This window comes from Ictidomys tridecemlineatus, chromosome 10, assembly GCF_052094955.1.
Source record: "Ictidomys tridecemlineatus isolate mIctTri1 chromosome 10, mIctTri1.hap1, whole genome shotgun sequence".
NCBI classification, from domain to species: domain Eukaryota; kingdom Metazoa; phylum Chordata; class Mammalia; order Rodentia; family Sciuridae; genus Ictidomys; species Ictidomys tridecemlineatus.
The window spans coordinates 42,813,621-42,840,194 of record NC_135486.1 but is presented as its reverse complement, the minus strand read 5'-3'; the positions used below and the strand labels follow the sequence as shown (position 1 = coordinate 42,840,194).

Below are 26,574 nucleotides of genomic sequence, written 5' to 3'. Positions count from 1 at the left end.
CGCCCATGCTCATTCATGTCTTCTCTCACTACTACAATTCTGCAACCACACTTCTCTAAAGCAGGCTACTAATATGGCTTACCCAGATAACTTCAGGAGACTCCTCATGCTCTGCAAAAATCTGAAATTGTTCATTCAAAATACATTTTGATGAACTACTAGTTGTCAAGATTTTTATATTGAGAAGATACCAAAATGAATTTACCTAATCTTTAATCTCTGTAGTGAGTCTCTCTAAAGGAAATATACATGTAAACCACTGTGTTAATCAAGTTTTCATTACTGTAACACATACCTGAGATAAATCAACTTAAAAAGTCAAAAGTTTTAATTTTGCTCACTATTTTAGAAGTTTCGGTTCATGATCACTTCTTGGCTTTATTACTTTGGGCCTGTGGTGGCACAGTACATCATGGTGAGAGTATATGGTGGAAAAGATCTCTTTACCTGATGGCTTTGTGCAAAAGAAAGAAAGAGAAAAGGACCAGGGTCCCACAGTCCCTTCAAGGGTATGACCTTGCTGCCCTAAAAACTCCCACCTAGATGAACTAAGAGGGCCCATGTTTGAAAGGTTTCACCACCTTCCTATAGCACCATGGGCCAGGAACCAAGCCTTTAACAAATGGGTCTTTGGGGGACATCCCTAATCCAAACTATAACAATAGATAATCACAAGGTAGTAAGTTCATGAGGTGCAAAATGTACCAAGAACAGCTCCCAGAGGAGACCTACAGGATGTGAGTTTCACCTTCTCCATCCTCATGAAGGTATAACAGGTCCATAGACACACATGCATTTAGCATGCAATCATCTGTCACAGGTGTTGCTTGCCTGGTTTTAACCATTGAGGCTCCAGAATCTTAACTCCATTTATGTGTCTAAATTAAATTTTAAACTATTATTTTAGTTGTAGAGAAACACAATATCTTTCTTTTATTTATGTATTTTTATGCGGAATTCAGGATTGAACACAGGGCCTTACATGTGCTAGGCAAATGCTTAACACTGAGCTACAACTCCAACCCCTAAATGAATATCTTTTTCACTAGGACTTTGTAAACATGGAAAAAAAGATTTGTCAAGGAAAATTAAACCCATTTCCTATCATGGGAACTGTGTATATTTCTGTATTTGCCTAAGTGACAAAATACAAAAGTTATACAAGTGTTCTGGCATAAATGTGTATTTATTGCCCAGGAAGCAATTAATAATCTTTTTGCCAGCATGGCTTAGAAAACAGTCTCTACTTTTTCACACTGATTCTCATCTAGGTGATTAACTCCTATTCATTAACATCTAGGCATAATCCTTACCCAGGATTCTAAGAAAATGGATTGTACCCTAGTAACTTTAGCTCTTCTTTTTCTGTCAACCTGGTCTTGCCCCATAGCACCCGTAATGAGATGGCATGTGCACAGAGAATTTTTCCCTTATTACTCTGTTTTGTTCATTAATGTATCAGCCACTCCAAGAATAGTGCCTATCACACAATAGATGCTCAATTTAAAAGCTGTCAACTTCCTCTATCCAAAAAAAAAATTAAATAGCAATTTCAGAGGAGGATGTGGAAAAATTGGAACCCTCATGAACTGTGGATGGGAATGCTAAATAGTGAATATGCTTATTGGCATAGGATCCAGCAATCCCACTTCTTAGAAGTTATGCAAAGCATCATAAACAGGATCTTGAAAAGATGTTTGTATACCTATGTTACTGTAATATTATTCACAATAGTCAAGACATGGCAACACAAATGACTATAAACAGATGAATACATAAACAAACTGTGGTTCATACATACAATGGAATATTACTTAACCATTAAATGAAGGAAATTCTGTCATATACAACAGCATAGATAAAACATGAGGACATTATGATAAATGAAATAAGCACTCACAAAAAGACAAAGAGTGCATGAATACAATTAATGCGAGCTATCTACAGTATCCAAATAGAAACAGAAAGTAGAATTACAATCACCAGGTATTATGTGAAAGGGGGAAATGGAGAGTTGCTATTCGGTGGGTATGGAATTTCAGCTCTCCAAGATGAAAATTTCTAGAGATGGGTTGCTCAGAGTGCCCATGTAGATAACTTCATTGTACACTTAGAGTTGGTTAAGATGGTAAATTGTGATATGTGCATTTTCACCATTATAAAAGAACATAATATTGATAAAAGTCAATTAGCTTTTAAACTGGAAAAAAGATTAAGGATTGTGTTAATTTAAAATAATAAAATCTTATTGATAAATAATCAAATAAAGATACATGCATAAAATATGTATTTATTAAGCAAGGGTAAGATCACACTATTTGTTCTGTTGTGTAACTTAAATTTTTCTCTGCTATTGTGATAAAAAAAATATTCTTGCATGACAGTTAAAACTGACTTGACCTCATTCTTTAGAGAAGTAGTATAGAATCCCACAGAATAAAACCTCAGCATAGATGACTCATCATTTATTGATGGACATCTACATTTCCATATTTTGCTCTTACAAATAATACAACTTGCTATTAATTGCCTTACTCTGCCTTGGACCATCTTTAAGCGTGAAATCATTATCACTTGATTCACACCTAAGGCTTTGCTTGCCTTCAAATATGTCCTGCTTAATTCTGGTCCCTTGCTTCACATACCTGCAAAAATGATGGTGTGACACTCTAGGTCTGTGTTTCTCTAATCAGAGTCCTTTGTACTCCTGTTCCCTCTGGCAAAGGTGTCCTTTATAAACTGTGATCTCAGGCAGGATGTTAAAACTCTAAGAGAACTACTTTTAGGTCCAAGGTATATAGGAACCCTTTGTTATGGAAGACCTTGGTTCTTCCTTTGTCATGCTATTAGCCACCAAGTGAAGTAGCACAAGGGATTGCTCTCTAATAAATTAGTGACCTGTATTTTGTGGATTACAGATGTATAGTTAGAATTATACTTTTGAGAGCATCCAAATTCTCATAAGCCATATTCCCTTTTAGAAGCTTTCTTTTTAGAATCTTGAAATGTGTCATTTCCTCACATTTGGACTTTACCTTGCTAAAACAGCATAGCTATCTGACTATATCACACTAATCCCTTATTATCCAGCAAAACACTATAAATATCACTACTAAGGAAATATTTTCAACTAATTTGAATCTTTTTCTATTTTTATTTTTATTTATTTATTTTATTTTTATATGGGGGTTGAACACAGGGCTTTGAACTAAGTTACATGCCCAGATCTTTTTATTTTTTATTTTGAAACAGGAACTCAATACATTGTTTAGGGCTTCCCTAAATTGCTGAGGCTAACCTTATACTTTTGATTCTCCTGCCTCACTCTCCTGAGTTTCTAGGATTACAGGCATGTGCCACTGTGCCTGGCTATATGTAAAAATACTAGCTTTAAAATTCTTATTCTTTTCCAATAGTTGTATGTTCTTTATCTTTACCTAAGAAGATATGCCTAATAATAGTTTCTGTGTTGGACTGTGAGCTATATGAAGGCAGGAATTACATGTGCCTCAACTAGTATAGTCCCAGCCCTTGGCAGGATGCCAGTAACCGAGTATGTGGGTTTTAAATAGCTATTGAGTGAATTAATGTTTACTGATGATAAGGACAATAATAAAATTGTAATTGTGTTGATGGGAGAAGCATATGCGTATGCAATCATATAATATACATAAATACACATCTAGATCACATCTTATAATTGTGTAATCTGAATGGGGTGATTTCACAGGCAGTGGAGAGGAAGGAATCTCTCCCTTTTGGCCTACTAAATGCTTAAAGCACAAACTTAGAGCCCTGTCCTTTTGCTTAAGTTTTCTTCAGCCTGGCAAGCTTTAGTCATTCTACAGAGACAACACACAGAGCTCTGTTTTTGGCGTGCTTCAGTGTGAAGAGATACATGGATGCCATGATCAGGATTTGTTAATTAAAATGTGTACATTGAGGGAGGAGCTTGAGAACTTGGCACCCATTGGACAAGGGTAACACGTTCATCTTGAGAAATGAAGGTTGCTTAAAGAGGTTATGGAAATATTTTCCTAATCTAGCCATTTGCATTTGTCTAACTTTGTGAGAATGTATATATAGTTAATGTAATAAGACAGTGGCAATCATGTCAATACAAGTAGAAAACTTTTAGGAGGTTGATAATTTTTTTGTAGATTTATATATAGTGCCCTGAAGACAATAGAACATTGTTAGAAGAACAGTTAGTTCAGGTTTTTGAACATATACATTATTTCAGGAATGGTTAGTAGAAAAACTGACTAATGTAGGTTTTTTACACAGAGTGTATATAGTTGCCCTTCACATGAACCAATGATGTTATAGAAGAGGAATTTTATGATTATATATGTGGTATAAGTGTAAATATAAATGAAGTATTCATGAATAAAAATATATATTTGAATTCCTGCTATTGCTAATAATAAATAATAATAATAATAGCTCCAATTTATAATTATTTGCCTAGTACTTTAATACTTCTAAATTACCCCATGAAATGGCATTATCTCAACACTCATATTTGGAACATCACATTTATATAAATTAACCAATTTAATTATTCAAAATCGATTGACAGCTGGTTAAGTAGAAACCTAATAAAAAATAAAACAAGCAGTGAATCACAAAAATTCAAGATTTTGTACTGTACTCTTCTGCCTCTACTTCTTATAGAAATTCTCTTAAATAGGATTCCATCTAGCAAATGAAAAGAAAAAAAATTAAGTTATTTTTACTTGTTCAATATCTTGCTCTCAGTGCTAATCGACAAAGTTCTTTAAATCTCCATTCTGATTTTTATCTGGTTTTAAAGAAATACCTATTTGTGGTTCTTTTCAAAAGAAAGAATCATTTGTGGTTACATGTTGAACTAATTTGTTTTTAAACAGCTAATATGTGATTCTATTTACTTTTTGGAAATTCTCAGTTTTAATAGGTGAAACAGATTATAGAATTCAGTGAATCGCTTAGGAAAACTGCTTGACAGTTTTGAGCAAACCTTGTGTAACTTTTATGAAACACCTCCAATCAGTTTGTCAGGTAGAATTTCCCAAGCAGTCTTTTTTAGATTCCGTTGATTCCATTTTTAGGAGAGCATAACAGTAATAAGGCACTATTTCACCATGTGAGAGTTCTTCTCTTTTCCCTTTTAATTGAAGGATCAAGTATTCACATAGGGAGATATCTGCCACATCCAATCATCATCCAGACCTTGGGGACAACCCTCAGTTGATATGCATATTGCCATGCTGCACTGGAAAAAAACAAACAAATATGTTTGGAGCATCTATATTCAGCATGCATGTTATTTTATGACACACTAAAGTATTGTTGTTTAATTCTTACAGTAAACAGAAATCTTCAGTGTAAATAGAGATGCCTTGTATTAAATTTACATTGTATTGTACTCATTGAATTTCCTTGGTTATATATGACAACCTATTGAGCACCTTAGGAAATACAATTTGACATAACATGATGAAGAGGCACAAAGATATATACCCCAGTGGATGTGCTTTATGGACAATTATGATTCAGCTTCCCTGTGAAAATTAAACACCTTAAAAATTCCATCATTATGGAAAGAGAAAGGTGATAAACTCGAAACTGCTTGCATTAGACAGCCAATGAGAATTAAGTATCCATTTGTGGATTATCCTTCGAAGAACTGAATGTGTACAACTGGATTAAATAACCTGACTTCCCTTTATCACATAGCATAATATGGGTTTTTTTTACACCTATATCAATAATTATTAACACAAAAGATTAAGCAAGTAAAAGCACAAAAAATGCAATATAGTAAGATATAATAAATTAAATGGCACTAATTTTTTTCTGTTGGATTTTTATCTTTTGCCTTTCTCCACTCTACCCTGTGCCTTACAAGGCTATAGGAAAAATAGGTATAGAAAGCTGTAAGGTATAATGTTCTATGCACTTTGGAGTCTGAAAGTATCAATGCCAACATCTAGCTCTACCTTTCTAACCTGAATAACATTAACCAAGTTACTAAATCTCTCCAAAGTCTACTTTTATCATCTGTAAAGTGAAAAATAAATCTCATTCACAGTGTCAATGGGCTTCCTCTCTCCCTGACTTCTTGTTGGCTTCTCGGTGGCAGCACCTGCAAAGGATGAGAGGGTAGGAAGAGAATAAAGTGTCAGAACATACTGCTAGTGGTTCCCTTTCTGTATGGCTCTGAACGGAGCTGTATTCTACCAAAAGCTACAACTCCTATCCAATTACCTTTTCTTATAAATCTCTCTTTCTTTAGGTTCTAGAACCCAGTGTTACCCTTTACCCCACAAATGGAAGGATGTTTACTGGCTCCTAGTCAACTAGTTAGCATGGTCTCCTAGGAGTCAGCCATTACTGGATCTGGTGGTTTATTATCATCTATTCCTCTCCCTTAACCCTACCCACATCTTTGTACATTGCCCCTTTACTAAAATCCCCTCAGTTATCCACTCGATTTGCCGTCAATTTCCTGCTGTAACCATGATGGATTCCTAAATCTCATTTAATCCACTTTTAACACAGAGATTTTTGAAGCTGGGGTGGGGAGGATAATGGGAACTGTGGAGATAAGTTTGAAATACTTTCATTCTAACAGTGTCAAAAAATAAATACATTTTTAAAACTCCATTTTGTTAAGCTTTGTTTTGGCACAATACACATCTTAAAAGCAAATAAAAAGAGAGCCATGTTCAAAGGTTCTGAAGGCAGTTTGTTTATCTAATAAGTCCATGATATTTAATTTTTAAGGAGTAATCAACTTACTGATATCTCAATGAGAGCTTTCATTTATTGTTATGAAATCCTTGTTATAATTAGTCAAATAATGGTTGGTGATATTTTTTCTCTTGATGGAGTAGTTCCATGTGCCAAGTTTGGCTTAAGGATCGTTTCTCAAATAAAATTTATGCCCTGGAATATTCAGACTATGTTAGCATCTGTCTCCCATTCCTGATCCCCATTTATCCTTCTATTCCACCTGGCTTTTCTTAATAAAGTTTACATGCATTCAGTGGACTTAAAGAATGTCTTCTCTGTTGCAAGATGAGTTTTATGAAGGCAGGAACCAGGACTATTATGATAACTTCTGTATTCCAGCATATAGTTCAATCAATGGCACACAGTAGGTGCTCCATAAATACATCTGATGAACCAAAATACTGTTAAAAATCTAATCCACTAAATCCAACAGGCTTTTAAAAAATATATTTTTGGTGTTTAGAAAGTATCTTTCTTTGAATTTTCTGGACTTGATTGGGGTAGAAGAGGAACTTCATTTTAGTGTGTGGAGGTGCATATGTATATGTATAGAAAGTATATATACATATATATGAAACCAATGGTATAGCATGCCAGTAAGTAATCCAGACCTGTAAAAAATTGTTTTTAAGAGATTTACAGACTAGTTTTTACAAGAGACCTGCAGTAAATGACATAGGTCAAAGCAGAAGATATAGTCTAAGCTTCCCAGAGCAAGTAGGCATTAATCTCATTCTCAAAGAAAGGGTCAAACCTAAATTCTTCCCTTTTATATACATAACTCATAATTCCTAAGGCATATTCATATATACTCACTCCATATACGTGTAGCTGCCTCAGAACTTATAAAAAATGTTTATTGTTACGTTGATGTAGTAAGCAAAATATAGAAATGATTTAAATATCTAAATTTTGCTATACTAAAACAAGAGTAACACAGCCATTATCAACAATAGGGTTGGAACTCACAGATATTATGTTTTCGAGAGAAGATGAAAAAATAAAAAACATCTGATATGATTTCCCGTAATGCAAAACCATGCAAAACTTAATTGTGTTGTTTAGGAATGAAGTCTTAGGCAGAAAAGCAAGACATGGTTCTTGAAATGTCATCATAATCATCTGTCAAGGAACTGAAGGATTAGAACCACGGACATCAGGGAGATTCCCGGTTCCTGACAATATTCTATTTTTTAACTTGACTGATTGGTTATATAGCATTTTGATTTTTAATTGTATCATTAAAGCAATTTAAGTGTGTTTATTTTTATTTTCTATTTTATTATATGAGTATTAAAATAAAGGGAAAATAGTTATAAAGAAGTTATAAAGCATAATGTTCTATGAATGATAGAGTCTGAATATTTCAGGGCCAACTCATGGCTCTTCAACTCTCTAGCTGTATAAGATTGACCAAGATATTAAATCTCTCTAAAGTCTGTTTTTATCATCTGTGAAGTGAAAATAAAACTCATTGTACAATCAAGGGTGTTTTCCTGATGATTAAATGATACCTGATAGAAACAATAATGTTATTGTTTGAGCATAAACTTAGTCAGACCTACATGTTTGTCTCTTTTTTGCCTGTCTTGTTCCCTTGCAGAAGAGTTTTTATCTTTTTTTTAGTTGTAGACGGACACTATACCTTTATTTTATTTTTATGTGGTGCTGAGGATGGAATCCAGTGCCTTCCACATGTGAGGCAAGCACTCTACCACTGAGCTACAACCCCAGCCTGAGGTTTTGTTTTTTAATGTAGTGTTTCATTTTGATATAATTGTAGATTAATGTGCAGTTGTAAGAAATAACAGAGATCCCACGTGCCCTTTACTCATATTCCGCCAATGTCAAAATTGTAGTATAAGATCTCAATGAGGATTTTGACATTTTTTCAGTCAAGACATGGAAAAGTTCAGTCATAAGACATAGGTTTATTTTTAATTCTCAAATTGAAATCTCCTTTTTAACCAACAATATAAGGGTAAGATAGTTCTTTGGTAGCAGGTTTTTATAAGTTTTTCATGGTGAACTCCACGATCCAAAGGTAGGCCTTTTTCTTTTTTCTTAGTGGGGACATTGTCTTACCATAATCCATACTAGCATATCCCAACCATAAGAGGGGTTTTTGTTTGTTTGGTTTTGGTTTGTTTTAAGTATACAAAACTATTATAAGTATTTTTCTCTTAGAATATAACAGGACTAGTGCTAAAATGTGGTATTACCACATCCCTGTCGTAGTTACAACTAGTTACTACATATTCAAGAAAACATGGCTTTTTAAATGGTTATTTTAGATTTTTTGTTTTGTTTTGTTTTTTGGCCCTTAGGGGGACTCAACCACTGAGCCACACCTCCAGCCTATTTTGTATTTTATTTAGAGACTGAATTGCCTAGCACCTCAATATTGCTGAGGCCGGCTTTGAACTCATGATCCTCCTACCTCAGCCTCCTGAGCTGCTGGGATTGATTACAGTTGTGTGCCACCTCACCTAGCTGGATATTTTTAACTCTTATTTTTTTCTTACCTCCATAGTCTTCCCAATTCCAATCTACACTACATGTGATTTTAGATTAACTTTTCTGTATATCACTTCATTATACTCTTTAGTCACTTCATAAAATATCAATGCCTCTCTTGCATATCATAAGATCCAAACTCCTTGCAGTAGCATTAAAGGTCCCAGCCTTCCTTTGAAGGCTTTTTTTATTACTAGATTTTATCCAACTGCAATAATAACAGCAAATATCAGTATATTCAAGAGATTTTTACTAAACCTTTACTTTCTTATGTCTATATATTAGTAATAACATTTTCCTCAGGATTATCTTTCCAAATTATAAGCTTTTCTCATTCCACCTTTATGGCAGATGTAGCTATACCATATAAAACATCAGCAAGAGACCCCACCTCTTTGTATAGAAGATCTAGCTACTCTAAAGGCATGAGCAATGCCTTACCCAGGGTGATTGTTCTCTGCTAGAAGCTCCTGTATTTACCATGACTTAACTATGCCATTTGCCTGGTATAAAGGTTTTGTGGTATTTATCATTCTTTATCTTTTGGGTTGTTATTTAATCACACCTATGCTCTATTTACTTCTATAAGAGTAGTTCTTATTTTTTATTCTGTCACCCAAAATACCAAATGCAGTCCCCTGTAGGCAGTTGACTTTCAATAAATGTATGTTAATATCTTCTTCATATTTCTCTTGATTGTTATTAGGACCACAGCATGTTCATCAGCTTTTGATATAAGATGTATTTTTTAAAATTTTAGAAAATTAGTTGAGAAAGATAAAATGGGAGTAGTAACAACAGCAGAGTGAGATTTCTGGGTTCCATGCTTGAATTCATATTTTTATGACCTTGGACAATAAATCTTCTAAGGCTTCATTTCCTCATCTTTATAAAAATACAAAACAGTTATTATTTCTTGGAGTTGTCTATTAGTGGAAATATTCCACATAAAACAATTAATGGATTGATTCCAAGTAAGTAGTCAGAGCATTTTTTAATAATTTTAATTATTTTGTGTTCTATAATTTTGAAAATATTTACATGACATTTTAAGAACTTAGCTTTTTAATTTCTCCAAAGCCATTCATACATGTTCTATGTTCCAGTTATTTTTTTAAAAAAAGCTATATCTTTGGCTTACAATAAAAATGCCCACTACATTATTTTCTTTAGCTTTATATGTTCAGTTTAGAAATCTGAGGTCAATGAAATTTCAAATATTGTCATAATAGACTTGTTTCTTATTAAATCTGAATGTTTGAATCAAATTATGCAGTGTTCCAAACTTTAGTGATTTCATTTATATCAGAAGCTCTGCTAATAAAAACAAGTTATGAAATATTTTGCCTCCATATCTTGATAAGAAATAAAGTGCTCTTTTGAGGTGATTCAGCTTTTTTTGTCCATGAATTTACCAGGAGGTTATCTGTGTGCCCCCAATTCAAGGTTTTATAGGTAATGGCCTCGACCAAAGCAGATCAGAGGAAATGCTTACACTTGTCTCAGGCTCTCTTTTTCAGGGCATATGAGGCTACTAGCTCTAAACTACATCAGTATTTCACTTTGACCTGACTTTGTGGTCTTGTGATTGACCATTCAGGTCTGGACCCAAAGGCAGAAAACACAGAGAGGTGAATATCATTAGCCCTTTCATCTACAGCACAGGTTACATTAACCCAGCTTCCTGATTCTGGGATAGGCCACTCTCATATTGCTGGTACTTGGCAAAGGCCTGATTGATCACTGATTTTATGTAATGTGACCAGAAAGGAATTTGGTATTATACCTCCCTTACTACAGTATAAAGAATGAATTATATGGAACATGATACACTAAGATACCTAAGTGGCTATTATCCTTAAATGTGAGATGATGTTAGAATAGACTAGATGACCATGGAAATGAGGGTGATAGAAATTAATCTGAAATGTAAAGTCTTTGGGACTTGGTGATGGAGATGGTGTAGGGAATGTTGTGGAGGAAAGCATCAAGAATGACTTAGAGGCTGGGCGTGGTGGCCCACATCTGTAATCCCAGAGGCACAGGAGATAGAGGCAAGAGGATCATGAGTTCAAAGCTAGCCTCAGCAAAAATGAGGCACTAAGCAATTCAGTGAGACCTTGTCTCCAAATAAAATAGAAAATAGGGCTGGGGATGTGGCTTAGTGGCCAGGTGCCCCTGAGTTCAATCCCCAGTACCTCCAACCTCCCCAAAATAGAATGACTTGGAGGTCAGACTAACTTATCCAGTGTCCACTGCTTCTACAATTTTATCCTGCAATCCATCCCTCAGCCTGTTCTGTTTGCTATCAAATACTGTTTATCTACAGAATGATGAGTAACCCAGTGGTGTATGCATGTGTGTGTGTGTTTGTGTGTGTCTAAAAGATGGACCTCGATCTTGCCCTATTCTTGATGTATGCTGGATAGGAAAAGTTTTGAGCAGGTGAATTAACTGTCAAAATTCTCAATTTCGGTCTCAGCTCATTTGCTATCTTACTCATCATATTCTAAGCTCTTCTCTCAATAACTGTCTGTTCTTTCTGTATCCATATTTCCAGATGTCATGGTTACCTAGTTTCTTAGCATAGACTGTTAGAGGTTAACTCATTAGAGTCAGGTAGACAAAAAATTTAAAAAATTTTAAATAAAGTAACGTTGGAGAGACTGTCACTGAAGGAGGTTGCAGATATTTAAAAAGAAAAGAAAAAGTCTCAAGTAAGAGAATTTTACACTTTTTACCACCTCAGTGGTAAGGTGGAGCCACTGAAAGGAGCTTGGTACCCTGTCTTTCATCAGTCACCAAGGCATTACTGAATTAGAGACCATAGTCTTTGATGTCCACAATCGCAGTTTGAGTTTTCACAAAATGATTCAATTATATTCATTATGTTCTCCCTGAGAAGACAGGTAAGTGTATAGTACTTACTAGAAAGATTTTCTTCAAAAAACGGTTAAGACTTTTAAAGTTCATACTTAAGGGCTGAGATTTAGTTATAATGAAAATTAAGTTCTATAAAATATCTCATTTTCCAATATGTCAGATAAATGAGATATTATGCACATAATCCTGGCATAAAAGAAATTCTCTGCTCCTCAATTATGTAAAAAAAAAGGAAGTATTGATTTGGGTACTTTCTAATTCTGTTCAAAAGCAGGTCAAACAGATAGCATTTCAAGGGTCTTCCTGCTTCTTTAAGAGCTTCTGCAACACATTATTTGCACATAAGATTTTTTTGGCAGGGATTAAATGATTGTTTCAGAGAGTGCCAGGCACATAGTAATTTTTTTTCATTCTTATTACTGTGATTTTATCTGTTTCTCTTCCCTAACTTTTCTATGTATTAGTTGGTTTTTCATTATGTATCTTTCATTTTATAATTTTAATTCATTTGTGCTTTGTGTGTTAAGAGCTAAATGGCATTATATCAAACACTTTCTCTAAGTATTCTTAGAGTCTTCATAAATGGGCACACTAGAAAATAAAAGAGAACAGATACTGGCAGCCATACCATTTTTTGAAACCATAAGTGATACATAATAGTAAAAGAAAACTTGTCCCCCCAAAAAATTGGAAATAAAAGAAATGTACTTAAACTATAAAAAGTTGTCTTCAGAAAAGAAAATTGGTTATAGGAATGGCCCTATTAAGAGCATTAACATTTTTTAAGAAAAGCTTAAATCTTAAGAGGATATATTGATCAAAAACTAATTGGTGAAAGAAAAAAATGTGCTAAATATTTAAGACAGAGAAATTTTGATATAAGAAGTTGAATTATTTTACTTTTGCTGATGATTGAACCCAGGGCTTTGTGCTTGCTAAGCACACACTATACCACTGAGCTATACCCCAAGCCTCAGGAGTTGGATATTTTATATAAAGAGTTGGTTCAAAAGAGGTTGAAAGGGCTAAGAGAACAAAAGAGAAAAGGTAGCAGGCACTGGTTCATGAAGGATGATTGACAGGGCTGTTTTTTGCTGCTGTATTTGCTGATCTGTTACTTGAGCTTTTATGGGATACTGGCCCATGCAGAGATGAAACACCAACAACATTTCACTCCGAAGAGGCTTCCAGTGCAGAAGGGCTGCTTCTGCTGTATGAAATGCTGGAGACTGTGGGTGCTCTGGCCCTCTCCTGCAGAATGCAGCAAAGTCCTCAGTTCTTCAAGCTGGAAAATGGACATTTTCTCCAGATTGCCACTCTGTCCTCCTAGCAGTGCCCCCTCCCCACTCCACCAATGGCACAATCTAACAGAAAACCAGTAAGCAAAACAACTGGAAATGTAGTCCATAGACCTGCAGGCTCAATAGTATAGAGCAGAGCTGGGTAGGTCAGAGGCTGTTACATCAGATAAACAACCATCTTGATGCCTCCAACTTCAAACCCACACTTCTACTTTGTACTGCCTTCCACCACTGCAGTAGTCACTCTGTTTCTGCCTCATGTGCCCCAACCATGCTTTGTATAAATGAAGATGCTGTCATTCTTGGTCACTGTGTAGATGTCTGGGAGATGCTAACCCCCCTGTGTGGTTCTGACATACCCACCTGGATATTCAGCAATTTAAAAAAATTAATTTACTAAACTATAAATTAACACCTACTAACTTACATAAATCAACAGGGAAAAGGAGGAAAGAAATTTGGTTATCATGTACAAATCTCTATTTAATAAGAAAGAAAACATGAGAGCACCTGTGAGTTTTTTTCCTATAATTAGTTGTGAAGCCATAGCAGTATTTACAACTTCTTCCCTTTTCTCTTGGGCAGTATCTCATTTGTTTGGGATTCTTTGCCTAGTGAGTTGTCCAAACTTGTATCATTAAAAGGCCTATGTCCGTAATGGTCTTGTCTTTATTGGGCTTGGGTAGACTTACTTTCAATACTTACATAATTGGATCTTTATATATAAAGAGATGCCCTTGGGGATGTCCTGAGTGTCGGCATGCAGGGGGATGCCTGCTTCACCTTTCATATAGTATCTTTCTATTTTCCTATTAGAATAGTTGCATGAAGTTTCCAAATGGCCAGATAATATTCTCAGATTCTAATTTGGTAGTACTTTTCTTATAACCCCATATCCACAGGATGTTTCCACTCAGTTTGTCCTGTGATGTAGACTCCAATAAGTTGTGAGGCTATAGGTTAATGAGGATCATTGAAAGACAAGCAGTAAGTTCCATGGGTGTTAGTTCACTGCCTTACTTCCTTTGCTATGAATGGATTTCTTAATCAAAGGCAGTGTTGTGAGGACTATCCAGACCGTGAATGTAACATTCTATGAGTTCACCAAGATAACACTGCCAGACCATTGTGAGTAGGTCCAAGATGAGTAAATTCTCTTGCAGGAGAGAGGGATGCTTGGAAAAAAGGCTCCTGGTATTGTGGTTCTATGAGCAATGCTATCTGTGAAGTAATGATGGATGAAGGTTAGATGTACTCTTAGGAAATTCACAAGGCCACATCTTTGTGTCTATAAAGCCTAGAGCCAGACCTTCTAGAAGCCAACTATCAGGAATTGATAGCCTTAACTTGGCTAGAGTGTTGTTTTAAAATTCTCCATCTCTGAGCTATACTTTAGTACTATCTTTTTAGCTATTTTTTTCAGGCTTAGAGTTATCTCATTTTCCAATAGTCACAAATTATACTCCATATTGTATGCTGATATTTTTTACTTTCTGGCATGTTGATTAATTTATTCATTCAGTCAATATTTACTATGTGCCAACTATGTTTTAGACATGATGCTAAGCTGTAGAAATGCCCAAGTCAGGAAGATTCTGTAGGGACCCTGAAGTCTATTGGGAAAGTCAAGCAGCTAAACAAGTAATAATACTAATATTGTGATAAATGGATAAATGCTATGGTGGAACTATGCTGTGTGTTATGGAAGAAGTAACCAACTTCAGTCCTGGGGGAAGGCTATCAGACAAAGGAACATTTAAGATAATTCCTGAAGAACATACTCAGGGAGGCCACTGTAAAGTTAGCCTCACTTTGAAACAGTTCTGATTAAGCATGAACTCAAAGTTTTGCTTCCTATAATTCACTGTTTGGTCACTTTGGAAATTCAGTGTTTCTGGTAAACATAGATAGACCTTTGGTCGTGCTGATCCTTACCTTCCTTTTCATGAAAATATTTCAATTGAGTAAGTAAAACAATTATATTAAGTAGCCATTTCAACATATCATGTCTCTATAGTTGATTTCATGTAAATATGCATGATTTTCCTTCTGAAATAATTTTAATTGATCATTAAAACCAACACATCATAGTTTCTCTAACCCATTCATGAATGTACTTTGTACAATTCCTGCAGTGCTTAATGTGTAGGTGACTTAATGTTGTCATTGAGAACAGGGGCTCTGGAGTCAAAACACCTAGATTCAAATCCTGACTCAAATGCTTGCCTGCATTTGACCTGCATGTGACCTTTAGCAAGTTATCTAAACTCTGTGCCTTGGTTTTCTCACCTATAAAATGGTGGCAGTAATAGTGCCTCTATTATGGAAAGGCTAAGAGGAGAGGGTTAAGAAGTCAGTGTATGTCAGCTGCTTAGGACAGTGCTGATGCACCAAGAGTAATATATAATGTAATAACAAATAAGGTCACTTTTTTTTTCAAGAGTACACCTATTAAGAATATCTACTTAGAAAGCAATAAATATCATAAATGTACTCCATTTATTCATTTTTGATCTGGAACACAAATGCTGGCACAAACATGATGTAGTGGAGTTCTCTGACTGGAACTGTTGGGCTCTATTTCTGCCTCTATGCTAATTGGTTGGGGTAAAGCTTGCTTTATCCTTTGGAAAGAGATAGGGTTTAGACCAGGGGAGGTACCAGGCCCTAGTCAGTGACTCTATGAAACTGGAACTCATATCATATTCATAAGACATTCTTTTTGTTGTCTAGAGGCCATACTAAAAGTCAATTATTATTATCTTCCCAGGTGTTATCACAAGTTATGGATTATATCTAGATGATATATTAATTCACAATTCCTCAGAACCTAGCTGTCATGCCTATGGATTTGCCCCTGGGAGCTTACATTCCTTCAGAGTGAAAGCATGCACAGCCAAAGGTTGTGCTCTGGGCCCACTGGTAAGTATGTGAGTTTATATCCTAGAACATATCAAATGTCAATTGACACTGAATATCAAGGAAGAAGTAAGAGGCGGTGATGTACTCTCTGCATGGGTAGCCTTCCCAGCATAATGGGATCATTTAAGAGTTATTAGTATTTGGGTTGGGGATGTAGCTCAGTGGTAGAGAACTCATCCAGCATGCACCAGATTCTGGGTTTCATCCTAGTATCACACACAAAAAAAGAGTTACTAAGATTTTATGTTGAACATAAACTTTGAGACCGCACATAGGTCTAGGGAAAGACAGTGTATGCTATTTTACTAGAAGAAAGGCAAATTGGTAGGTTTAGCAGACTTACATACAATTTTACCTAATTCAGTGGCATATATAAGGTAGATGTTTTCCTTCCTACTAATGGCTCAACAACCAAGTAAGTTTAGAATTAAAAAGTGAAAATTGAAAATTTGTCATTGCCACATACGACAACTCTGCTCCCCAACAACTAGGATAATCAATTGAAAGGTTGAGTTTTTCTCATATCTTATAATAAAATATTTTTATTTCAATGATATGATATGCTTTCATAAGAACAGTATTTAAAATTATATTAATATCCACTCTTGATATCCACATTTCAGAAAACTATAATGTATATCTACATTTCATTAGGAGTTAAGAGCTTAACAAAATCATGCTTTTTATTCTAATATAATTATTTAAATCCAACTAATAAAGCATAATTGTCATAGACTAGCATACCATTGCTTAGTTTCGAGACATCACAGCATACTTTTTTATTTTTCTTAATTAATTAGATTTAACTTCTTTTTAGGGAAATACTCATTAGTTTTAGATGTTTTTTGGCAATGTTTGCTAATTCCCTACCATTTTAAATGCACTCTGTCTTCATTGAAGAGTGTATTATAAAAATATTATCTTGAAAAATAGCTCTTTAGTTTAATTTTTTGCTGCCTTATTTCTGTGATCACCCCTCCCATTTCATTTCAGAGATTGGTTGCTTTCCAAGCAGCTAACATCACCCATCGGTGGAGCTGAGCTGTGGTCTTTATTGCTATTAAGGATTTTACAGCTCAAATTCCTCTGATGGATACTTACCCTTAAAAGCAGGAATGGCAATAGGCCAGCTTTTCTTCTCCATTCAAAAAAAAAAAAAAAAAAAGGAAAAGAAGCAAAACAACACTTCACATGAGCTTGAAACATACATGTTCAAAATACAAATTTCAGCATGTTCTTCTGGCTATTAAATTGGCTCCCACATCATCTCCTGATATCTTGGCATCTTTAACCAAGGGGGACTCAGTTATCGATCTGTGTCCTGTGCAGATAGTAGGTGATGGTAACCTTAAGAAATCAAATGCCACAGTGTCCTGATGGGAAAGGGAAAAACAGAATTGGATTGTAAAAGCTACTCTGCCACAGCCCTGTCCATTCTAGACTCAATCCTGACTTACAGCACAGAGGGATCTTTCTCACTGTGGTACTTTTCTTTATCCTTTAGTCAGTATGCAAACGCTTTTCTCTAGTCAATGATCCATCTCTAATCACTGGGATTGAACAACAATGTCTTCATTTAGAACAAGTCAAGTATACGCTGCCAAGAAGTTAAAATTCCTGGTCCTTCATTGGTTTCAGAAATAATTTTGTGCCAATTACAATATGTATTATACCTTTGGAAACTGCATAATGGATTATTCTGTACAGTCCTGGAAATCTACCACAATCCTGAAGGATATTACAGATCCAGTTCTGTTGTGTTGATGATTCTTTTTAATGTGTCCTTACTCATTTAAGAAATCTATGAATCTGTCTTCAGAGCCACAGTTTACTATCATTAAATTATAATGTGATATTCAAAAAGATTCATCCAAACATAGCAGTAGAGTATGCATTTCTCTTAAAGATATTCTTTATTTAAAGCAATGTCACAGCATTTTAAATTAAAATTTCATTGACACCTCAAAATTTTTCATTTTTATTCTTAATTTATTTGCTGTAGAAATCAAAGAATAGAATATTTGAAGAGTCTAATTTTTGTTCATATAATGATAATCATTAACAATCGTTTTTTTTCTTCTTAGAAGAAGTCTGTTTATTTTATATCTTCTAACTATTTAATACCATTGTTATTCATGCATGCAGGGAAATACTGTTCAATGTTTTCTATAACAAATATTCTTTATAATCTCTAATGTGTTAGAGTTCACCCTCAAAATTGGCAAGTTGCTAAAATAATTTTTAAAAATAGTAAAAAGAGGGTTGCACAAATTTGGTATAAGAGAGTGTTTTAAAGTACATGCATATAATTTGATAATAAATTATATATTATCATTTTAGTGTTACATTAGCTCCATAGGTTTTGTTTTCCTGGACTGACAAAAGTTAACCTTCTGGTGGTTCAGGTAGAATTAATCTGAACCTATCTAATTCTCCTGTGGTTTGTTCATTTCTTGCCATTTAAATCGTATATTGATATTTGATAAATTCTAATATAAAAAAAGTTTGCAAGGCCTCGGATTCTAATTTGAAGATGCTAATGTGCGTTGTCAAATTAAATGCACCATTTGGGGGTTTATGAATATTTGAAACAATGAACAAATTAATATATAATACAATAGCAAAGGATTTTTAAAGTGTTTTCGCACTTCAGAAAATCACTTTGCTCCCTGATGTTCCCACCCCCTTAACCAATGTTAGATAATATTAGTGGGTCCTAATTCTGAAAATTTTACAACTGTGTCTGGCCTTGGAACATTCATTGGATCGATTTTCCAGGGGTCATCTTAGAGATGAGGTGCAAAACTGCAGGTCACTGCTATATGATATAGCTAAAAAGCTGCCTTGGTTTATTAGTGATGACATGCTTACACAGACAAACACACCCAGAAGCCTACACACATTCATTTTTTGTAGAGATGCAAATCAATTTGTTATGTAAAATACCTAAATCTTTTTTTTATGTTTTTTTTTTCTGGCACTGGGAATTGAATTCAGTATTTTATATATAATAGGTAAGCACTGAACTACATCTTCAATTCAAATTTTAAAAAGTTTTACTTTGAGATGGGGTCTTGCTAAATTGCCCAGGCCATCCTTGAACTAGTAATCCTCCTACAATAGCCTCACAGGTAGCTGGGATTATAGGCATGAGCCTTCATGCCTGCAATATCTAAATATTAATGGCAATATATGTTATGATCAAGAAAGTACCGTATCGAGAATTGATCTAAACTAGTTACTCTTTGACAAACATAATTATTTTACTAAACCTCAGATTTCTCAACTATTACAAAGGGAATTAATGCCTACCTTAAAAGGGGTTGTTATGAAAGATTAAATAAAATATTTACACAAGAATTTCTGGAAAATGGTACAGTTTTCATTAGCAATGAATTTGCTATTAAAATGCTTGTTTTTATTACACATTGGCTCTTGAATGCTCTTTCTGTGTCAAAAAGGTTTCTAGGTCAAAGTCAAGTGCCTATTTAAAACTCCTTTTAAAGCAAAGTAGATAAATAAAAACAAAATTAAAGAAAATTCCAAGTCAGAGCAAAATAATACAATTGCCAAATTTAATATCAAGTAAAAACTGGAGTATCTATTCAGATATTTATGTAAATAAATTAAAAATACTTATTTTGAATTATCCAGTTATTTGAGGTAACTGGAATTACCCTTAATTATTTAACTTTTTGATTTCTATTTTATTGGGAACACTTGAAAATTATTTTCTACACAAAATTTGAACCATACATGTAGACATATTAAAACTGCATTATTATGAAATACTAAACTGATGAAAAGATATTTTGCGATCTTGTTTCTTTATCATTTTTTCTATACAGTTATGAGACTAATAAAAATTTTGAGTCGGAATTATAGATCTAAACAATCCCATAGCAGTTCTCTGATGAAAATAAAACATCCTGTGGTCTCGTACTTATTAAAAATTAACACTCTGTCTTTTTCACATTTATTTTCACAATTGGAAAAATGTTTTCATCTTAACAAATAAAGCTTCATAATTGAAAATATTTGCTTGCCTAAAAATTTTATGTTTGATAACCTTCTTGTGAGGCATGAGCCTGCCTGTACTTTAAGAGAAAGGTCAAAATTATCCACATATTTTATAAACTGTGAAAGGTCAAATATTTGTAATCATTGCTTATGAATTTGTAGTCATTAGTTTACTAAGTTTAAACCAGTGAAATGGATCAAATTATATTATGTTCATGTATAAATGTGTCACCACAAATCCCACTGTTACATACAATTTTATACACCAGTAAAAATTATTAAAAATAACCAAAAAATCTGAAAACCTTTCTACTCTTTTTCCAAATTCATCTTCCTGCGGTCACTTTGGCATTTTACTAATTTAGCTATCGATATCTTTCTGACTCTGTTCAGTTTAAAATTACTTTGCATGTAAGAGTCCTTCTCTTGCAACAATTCATCTTTTGCTGTTTTCTGTACAGGCTGGTTAATACTGTATCAGGTTCTTTTGTGGTTAGACTTTAGAGAGGGAGTCACTCAGAAGCATTTGTCTCTTAACGTCAGCATGATGCCATCTAAACATACCTCATAAGGACATCACTGAGAGAGCAAATTGTATGTGTGTGTGTGTGTGTGAGAGAGAGATGTTTGTTGTGGCTTTTGTAAAAAAAAAAAAAAAAAAAAAAAGTCTGTCGCTTTCATCAGGAACTTATGAAGACAGACTATGTGCATTTCTTCTCTTTGGCAATCACATAGGAATTATTTTTAAGCAGTCCCCAAATAATCTGTGGTTATGCACAGCCGTAGGCACAATCACAGTGTGAGCGGATCCACATAGTCTGGAAATCACAAACAACTACCTTGGTCAGGAGCTCAAATTCTAAGCTTTAACAGCAGGAGGAAGAAAACATGAGGTATGCTTTGATCCTGCTGACAAAATGAGGTATTCAGACAAGATGCTACTGTCAAAATAGTTTACTTCATAGCAAAAAGAGATTCTTTGAAGAAATATGCTCAAAGCAAAGCATGTACTTATTTTATTTGCAAACAAAAATAAATCTTTTTATACTCACAGGTGGAAAATCGAACTCTAGAAGCTCCTCCTGAAGGAACAGTAAATGTGTTTATCAAAACAGAGGGATCCCGGAAAGCCCACGTGAAATGGGAAGCACCTTTTTGTCCCAATGGAAACTTAACATACTCAGTCCTTTTTACTGGGATTTTCTATGTCGATCAAGGTAATTTGTGTGTCATTTTTAAACTTTAAATAACATTAGAACACAGTTTATTTTTATTTGAAATCTGTCTTTGGGCCACAGATTTTTGATTTCTTTATTTTTTTTTTCCTAAAAATAACCTATACCAGTGAGCCAGAATGGCACTTCTCAGTGTGTGGTCAGCCAGGGTTGATAAATCGCTGGAAATGTTAATTCTCAGGCCCCAGCACCTACCTATGGAATCACAGAGGCAGGATCCGACAATCTGTGTTTTAACCGATTTTTTAGGTAGATGTGTCGTGTACACTTAAATTTGAGAAGGATCAATTTGGTGTACAGTTCCCTCATCCATGGTTTTACTTCCTGCCAGTTCAGTTGCTACAGTCAGCCACAGTCCAAAAATGTTAGATGGAAAATTCCAGAGAGACTATATTCACATTATTTACATTCCAGGGCATGCTTGTAATTGTTCTATTTTATTATTATTGTGCTTAAAATCTTACTAGGCCTAATTTATGAATTAAGCTTTATCATAGACCTGTAATGTGTGTGTGTGTGTGTGTGTGTGTGTGTGTGTGTGTGTGTGTGTGTACACAAAAATAACAGGATATACAGGATTATGTACTACCTGCAGTTTCAGGTAAAGGAGGTATGTTATGTATTCTTCCATGGCCTAAAAAATGGTTCAAACTTAAAATACTGCTTATGGAAAAAAATGAGTTTTAACATTGCATTCCATCTTAAGTAAGCTACTTTTGTAACAGTTAGCTAAATTGGTATTACAGATGTGTGCTCTAATAAGTTGACCTAACATGAGTTGGGCTACGTCATGGGGTTCCTTGTAAGCACTATCAAAAACCACCCAATTCAATAAGTTGGGTGTAGTGATATCATAATGCTTATTTTAAGCAATTCCTGCCATAGGGAAATGTAGGCCTATGTTTTATTAGAATCCATTCATTTTTATTTTTACTAAGTGTTTTGTTTCATCACTTTTCTCAAGTGATCATGCTATTTTTCTAGGAGATGTTTTCCATGTTGCTTTTTAATTTAGTAGTAAATATATGGTATGGTAGATAGAGTCACATGGGTTATTAACAAGAAAATAATGTTTCTCGAGTTTCAAAAGATTCTTTATTTCTCATTTTTCTCTTACTATGTAAAAGATATAACATCCTCAAAGTGTGAAAACAGGTGAGGAGAAGAGAAAACACAGCTTTCAAAATTTGAGGAGAGTGTTCTTGTGTGCGTACCATGTTGGCAAGCAAGTGTACAAGGAGTGGAATGTGTGTCAGAGTCAGAGCTGATCCTCTCAAGATTGGTGTGTCCCTTTTTTATGCAATCAGGGCTTTGATGTATTCTGCTGTGAAGCACTTGTAAGATTATGAGGTGAAGGAGTGATGATCGATTTGAAAAAAGAAGCAACATTTAGGCCGGACCCATGACAGCCCAGCTATTTCCGCCAAGGCAGCTGGGTGAATAATGCAAGAGCCATATTCCCCCTTGTGTTTAATCTTGCATTGTTTTTGCAGAGAAAATTTCTGCTTGCCTTCTAAGTCATGTCATCTTGGGTTGTCATCCCGTCTCTCAAACCATCAAAACGGTATTAAATGTTGCAAAGCTGCGCAGCAAGAGAACTTTCAAAAGTCAGAACCCATTTGCAGAGCAGCCCTTGTAGAAAATGTATTCTGTTCTCGGCAGAATTTTCCTTCAGTTCTTTCCACTGAGAAGTTTACTGATTTCTCCCAGTGGAATCTGCTGGAATTTATCGGTTCATGGTTGGCAGTCACAGATTAAGGTAAATGTCGATCCGTAATGACCCTCTACATGTTAGTATTGCAGTAAAGCTGGGCTTTTATGTCAAAGATATCGGAGAGGGAGCTATTACACATGACAGGGGTGATCAAGGGACTCCAGACCAAGGCAAGCATTATTAAATATTGACTAGTTCTGTGATTTATGTAGAGCTGGAGGAAAAAAGTGACTTTTTAACCATTATATATTCTTCAGCAACGAAAACCAGCCATTTATCTCCTGCTGGTAATAAAGAACAGAGTGCCTGCATATTTTAGTTGAGGGAGAACCTGGTCTTATAAATGAGATGAACTCCTTCATGATAACATTTCAGTTTGTTAATTGCCAAAAGCAAAACAGACAAATTGGAAGCAATTACAAGATTTGACTTACAGAGTTTTGCAGTGTGTGTTCAACTCTGGGGTTGGAAGAGACTGAGTTGGAAATCAAAAGGAACAACTTGGAATAGGTCCCAGGAAATTCATCTCATTGGTTCCCTGTCACTGGAAACTTCGTGTCCACTGTTAAGTAAGAGGATTTCAAATATTGTCTTGTCCTGTCACCCATCAGCAGCTGGGTGACATTTACACTGTGAGGGTAGGGAGGTCTGCGTGGCTCTTCAAGAAATGAATTAAACATTAATTCATCAAACTTATGTAAGATATCATCTGTTCACTGGATTTATACAAAGCTTATTGAATTGTCGAATGGCTAATTGGTTATTTCCTTGACATAATGAACAACTGTATTTCATCCTTTCCTGTGTGATGGCTGCTAAAGAGGTGGTGGTTAGAATTTATAAGATAGGGAAATTCAGCTGGAAAGAAGGAGCATAGCTTCAAGATAAGGGAGACTGCTGCTGGGCCAGTTTTACAGGGTGAAATGTTAGACTGTCTTCGTGAGAAATGCCCAGGGACCCTATATTTCAGGTCAAGTCCACTAACCACTTTACAAAGTCAACAATAGGTTTCATAACAAGTGAGTATCAAAGTGTGATTTTTCTTAAAAAAAATTATTTACTTTTGACCAGGTGTTATATTCCCAGGAATATGAATTTAAAAGACAAAAAAATTAAGCAAAGTCCAATATCTGTTCTGGAGTTTCAGAGGAAATGTGTGTGGTTAGCTTCTTATATCTTTCTAGAAATAATGAAGATATACAGAAGTAAACACATGTATCCCCCCTCATTATATATTTATAGTCTTCGTCTTATACATGCAACTCTTTATGCAAATGATACCAAGTTGTACACATTACTGGGTACCATATTTTTCCCAGATTGATAATTTCAAAGACATTGTCACATAAGTACCCAAGAACTTCCTAATTCTTTGTACCTTCATAGTATTTGATTGTATAACTTGTACTATCATTAGTTTAGCCAGTTTCTTATTAACTACATAAGTTGTTTATAATCTTTTCCTGTATCAAAGAATGCCTTAATGAATAAAGGTGGAGGTGTGCCATTGCAAAATTTTGCGAGGATGTTAGTGTGATAAATTCCTTAAAATGCATTGTCAGGTCAAGAAAATGTTAATTTCTAACTTTGTAAGATACTGTCAAATTTTACTCTAAGAGACTTTGCTCTTTAGTCTCATGGGAAAAGTACAAGAGGGTGTAGATCTCTCCAGCCTTATGATCAATGTGTTGTCAAACTTATCTTTGCCAATTTGTATGTTTAAAATAGTGTCTTGAAAACAAAAGTATCTCAGCTAGGCAGGCACTATTGCATGCACATGTAATCCTAGCTGCTTGAGAAGCTGAAGCAGAAGGATCAATTGAGTCCAGGAGGTCAAGGCCAGCCAGTCTGTGCAACATAGTAAGATTCAGCCTCCCCAAAAGAGGAAAAACTATTTCATACTATCTTAAGTATGTGCATTTCACTAATTTGAATATACTTTTGAATATACTTTTTATAGTTGAATATAAGTTTGAATATATTTTTATATTTAAAGCCTATTTGCATTTCTTTTTCTGTGAATTCATTATTTATATCTTTTGCCCATATTTTCACTGAGCCTCAGGAGTTCCTTATCTATTAGGAGAATCTGTCTTATGAGTAGCAATTTCTTCTTTTTGTTATTTTTTCTTTCTAGCACTTTCTAGCAATACAATGTATTCTAAAAATATTTATATTCAATTCATTTGGAGTTTATATTAATATATTATGTAATGTGGATCAAAACTTGTTTTTTTTCTCAAAAACTATCCCATTGTTCAAAAGCATTTACTAAATAATTTGTACTATTCTCTGATGATTTAAAATGTCCTATATTTACATACATTTTTGTATATTCTTCCTCATTATTTATTTTACAAATATTTCCTACTCATTTTTTATTTTCTTTCAAACAGCTTTTATATTTTTCTAACTCCTTCCAAAAATCTTGATGTTATCTTCATAAGGCTATTACCAAATTTGTAGATAACTTAGGTGGAATTAATATCTCTATGATGTTGAGTTTTCCAATCAATAATATAATTAAATTATTTGTTTTATGCATCCATCTCTCTCAAAAGTTCAAATTTTTCCTCATATTGATCTTGCACATTTTCATTAAATTTATTTATTGATATTTTATAATTATATGTAGTTTTATGTAATTATAAATTATAAAATGAACATTTATATACTCATATTAATAATTTAAATTTTAAAGTTGCTTTTATAAAATGATATGGAGATTTCACTCTCAAATCCCTGCTTCAGAAAACCACATGTTTATATTTCTGTGTTGGATGATCATCTAGCTGCTACAACTATCGGTTTTCTTTTTATTACTAGAATTTTTTTGTGTTATTTTTCTTAATGTGTAGAAATTTCACCAGATGGAAAACAAAAACCCAATTAATTGGATTGTCAGGTCGTTTCTAATAAACAAAATATGAGATGCCTAAATAGTACCAAAGGTTGAACCCAGAGCATCTCTTCCTTTTAGAATTTGCAAAAGGAGAAGATAAGACAGGTGGACCACACAAGTCATTCTCAAACACGTGAGGAAGAAGGAAACCAGGATGTGGGGTGACAAATGGAGCAGAGTTAATTGGGGGAAGACTTTGGAAAAACTGGGCCTTCCCCTTTGCTTTAGTTACAGTTACAGGGACTTCAATATGAAAACATAATGAAAAGATGGCAGAGTGAACAGAAGCAAACGTGAAGG

At 34.4% G+C, this 26,574-nt stretch overlaps 1 protein-coding gene across 12 annotated transcripts in view; it reads left to right on the top strand.

The window, feature by feature from the left end:
* The window catches only part of Ush2a (usherin), a 738,328-nt gene that overhangs the window by 405,893 nt on the left and 305,861 nt on the right, over window positions 1-26,574 (top strand). For all 12 annotated transcript variants that reach the window (XM_078022812.1, XM_078022814.1, XM_078022813.1 and 9 more), the window contains exons 36-37: window positions 16,252-16,403; window positions 21,478-21,640. In XM_078022812.1, the coding sequence (XP_077878938.1) occupies window positions 16,252-16,403; window positions 21,478-21,640 (315 nt within the window). The remainder of the gene's footprint in view (window positions 1-16,251; window positions 16,404-21,477; window positions 21,641-26,574) is intronic.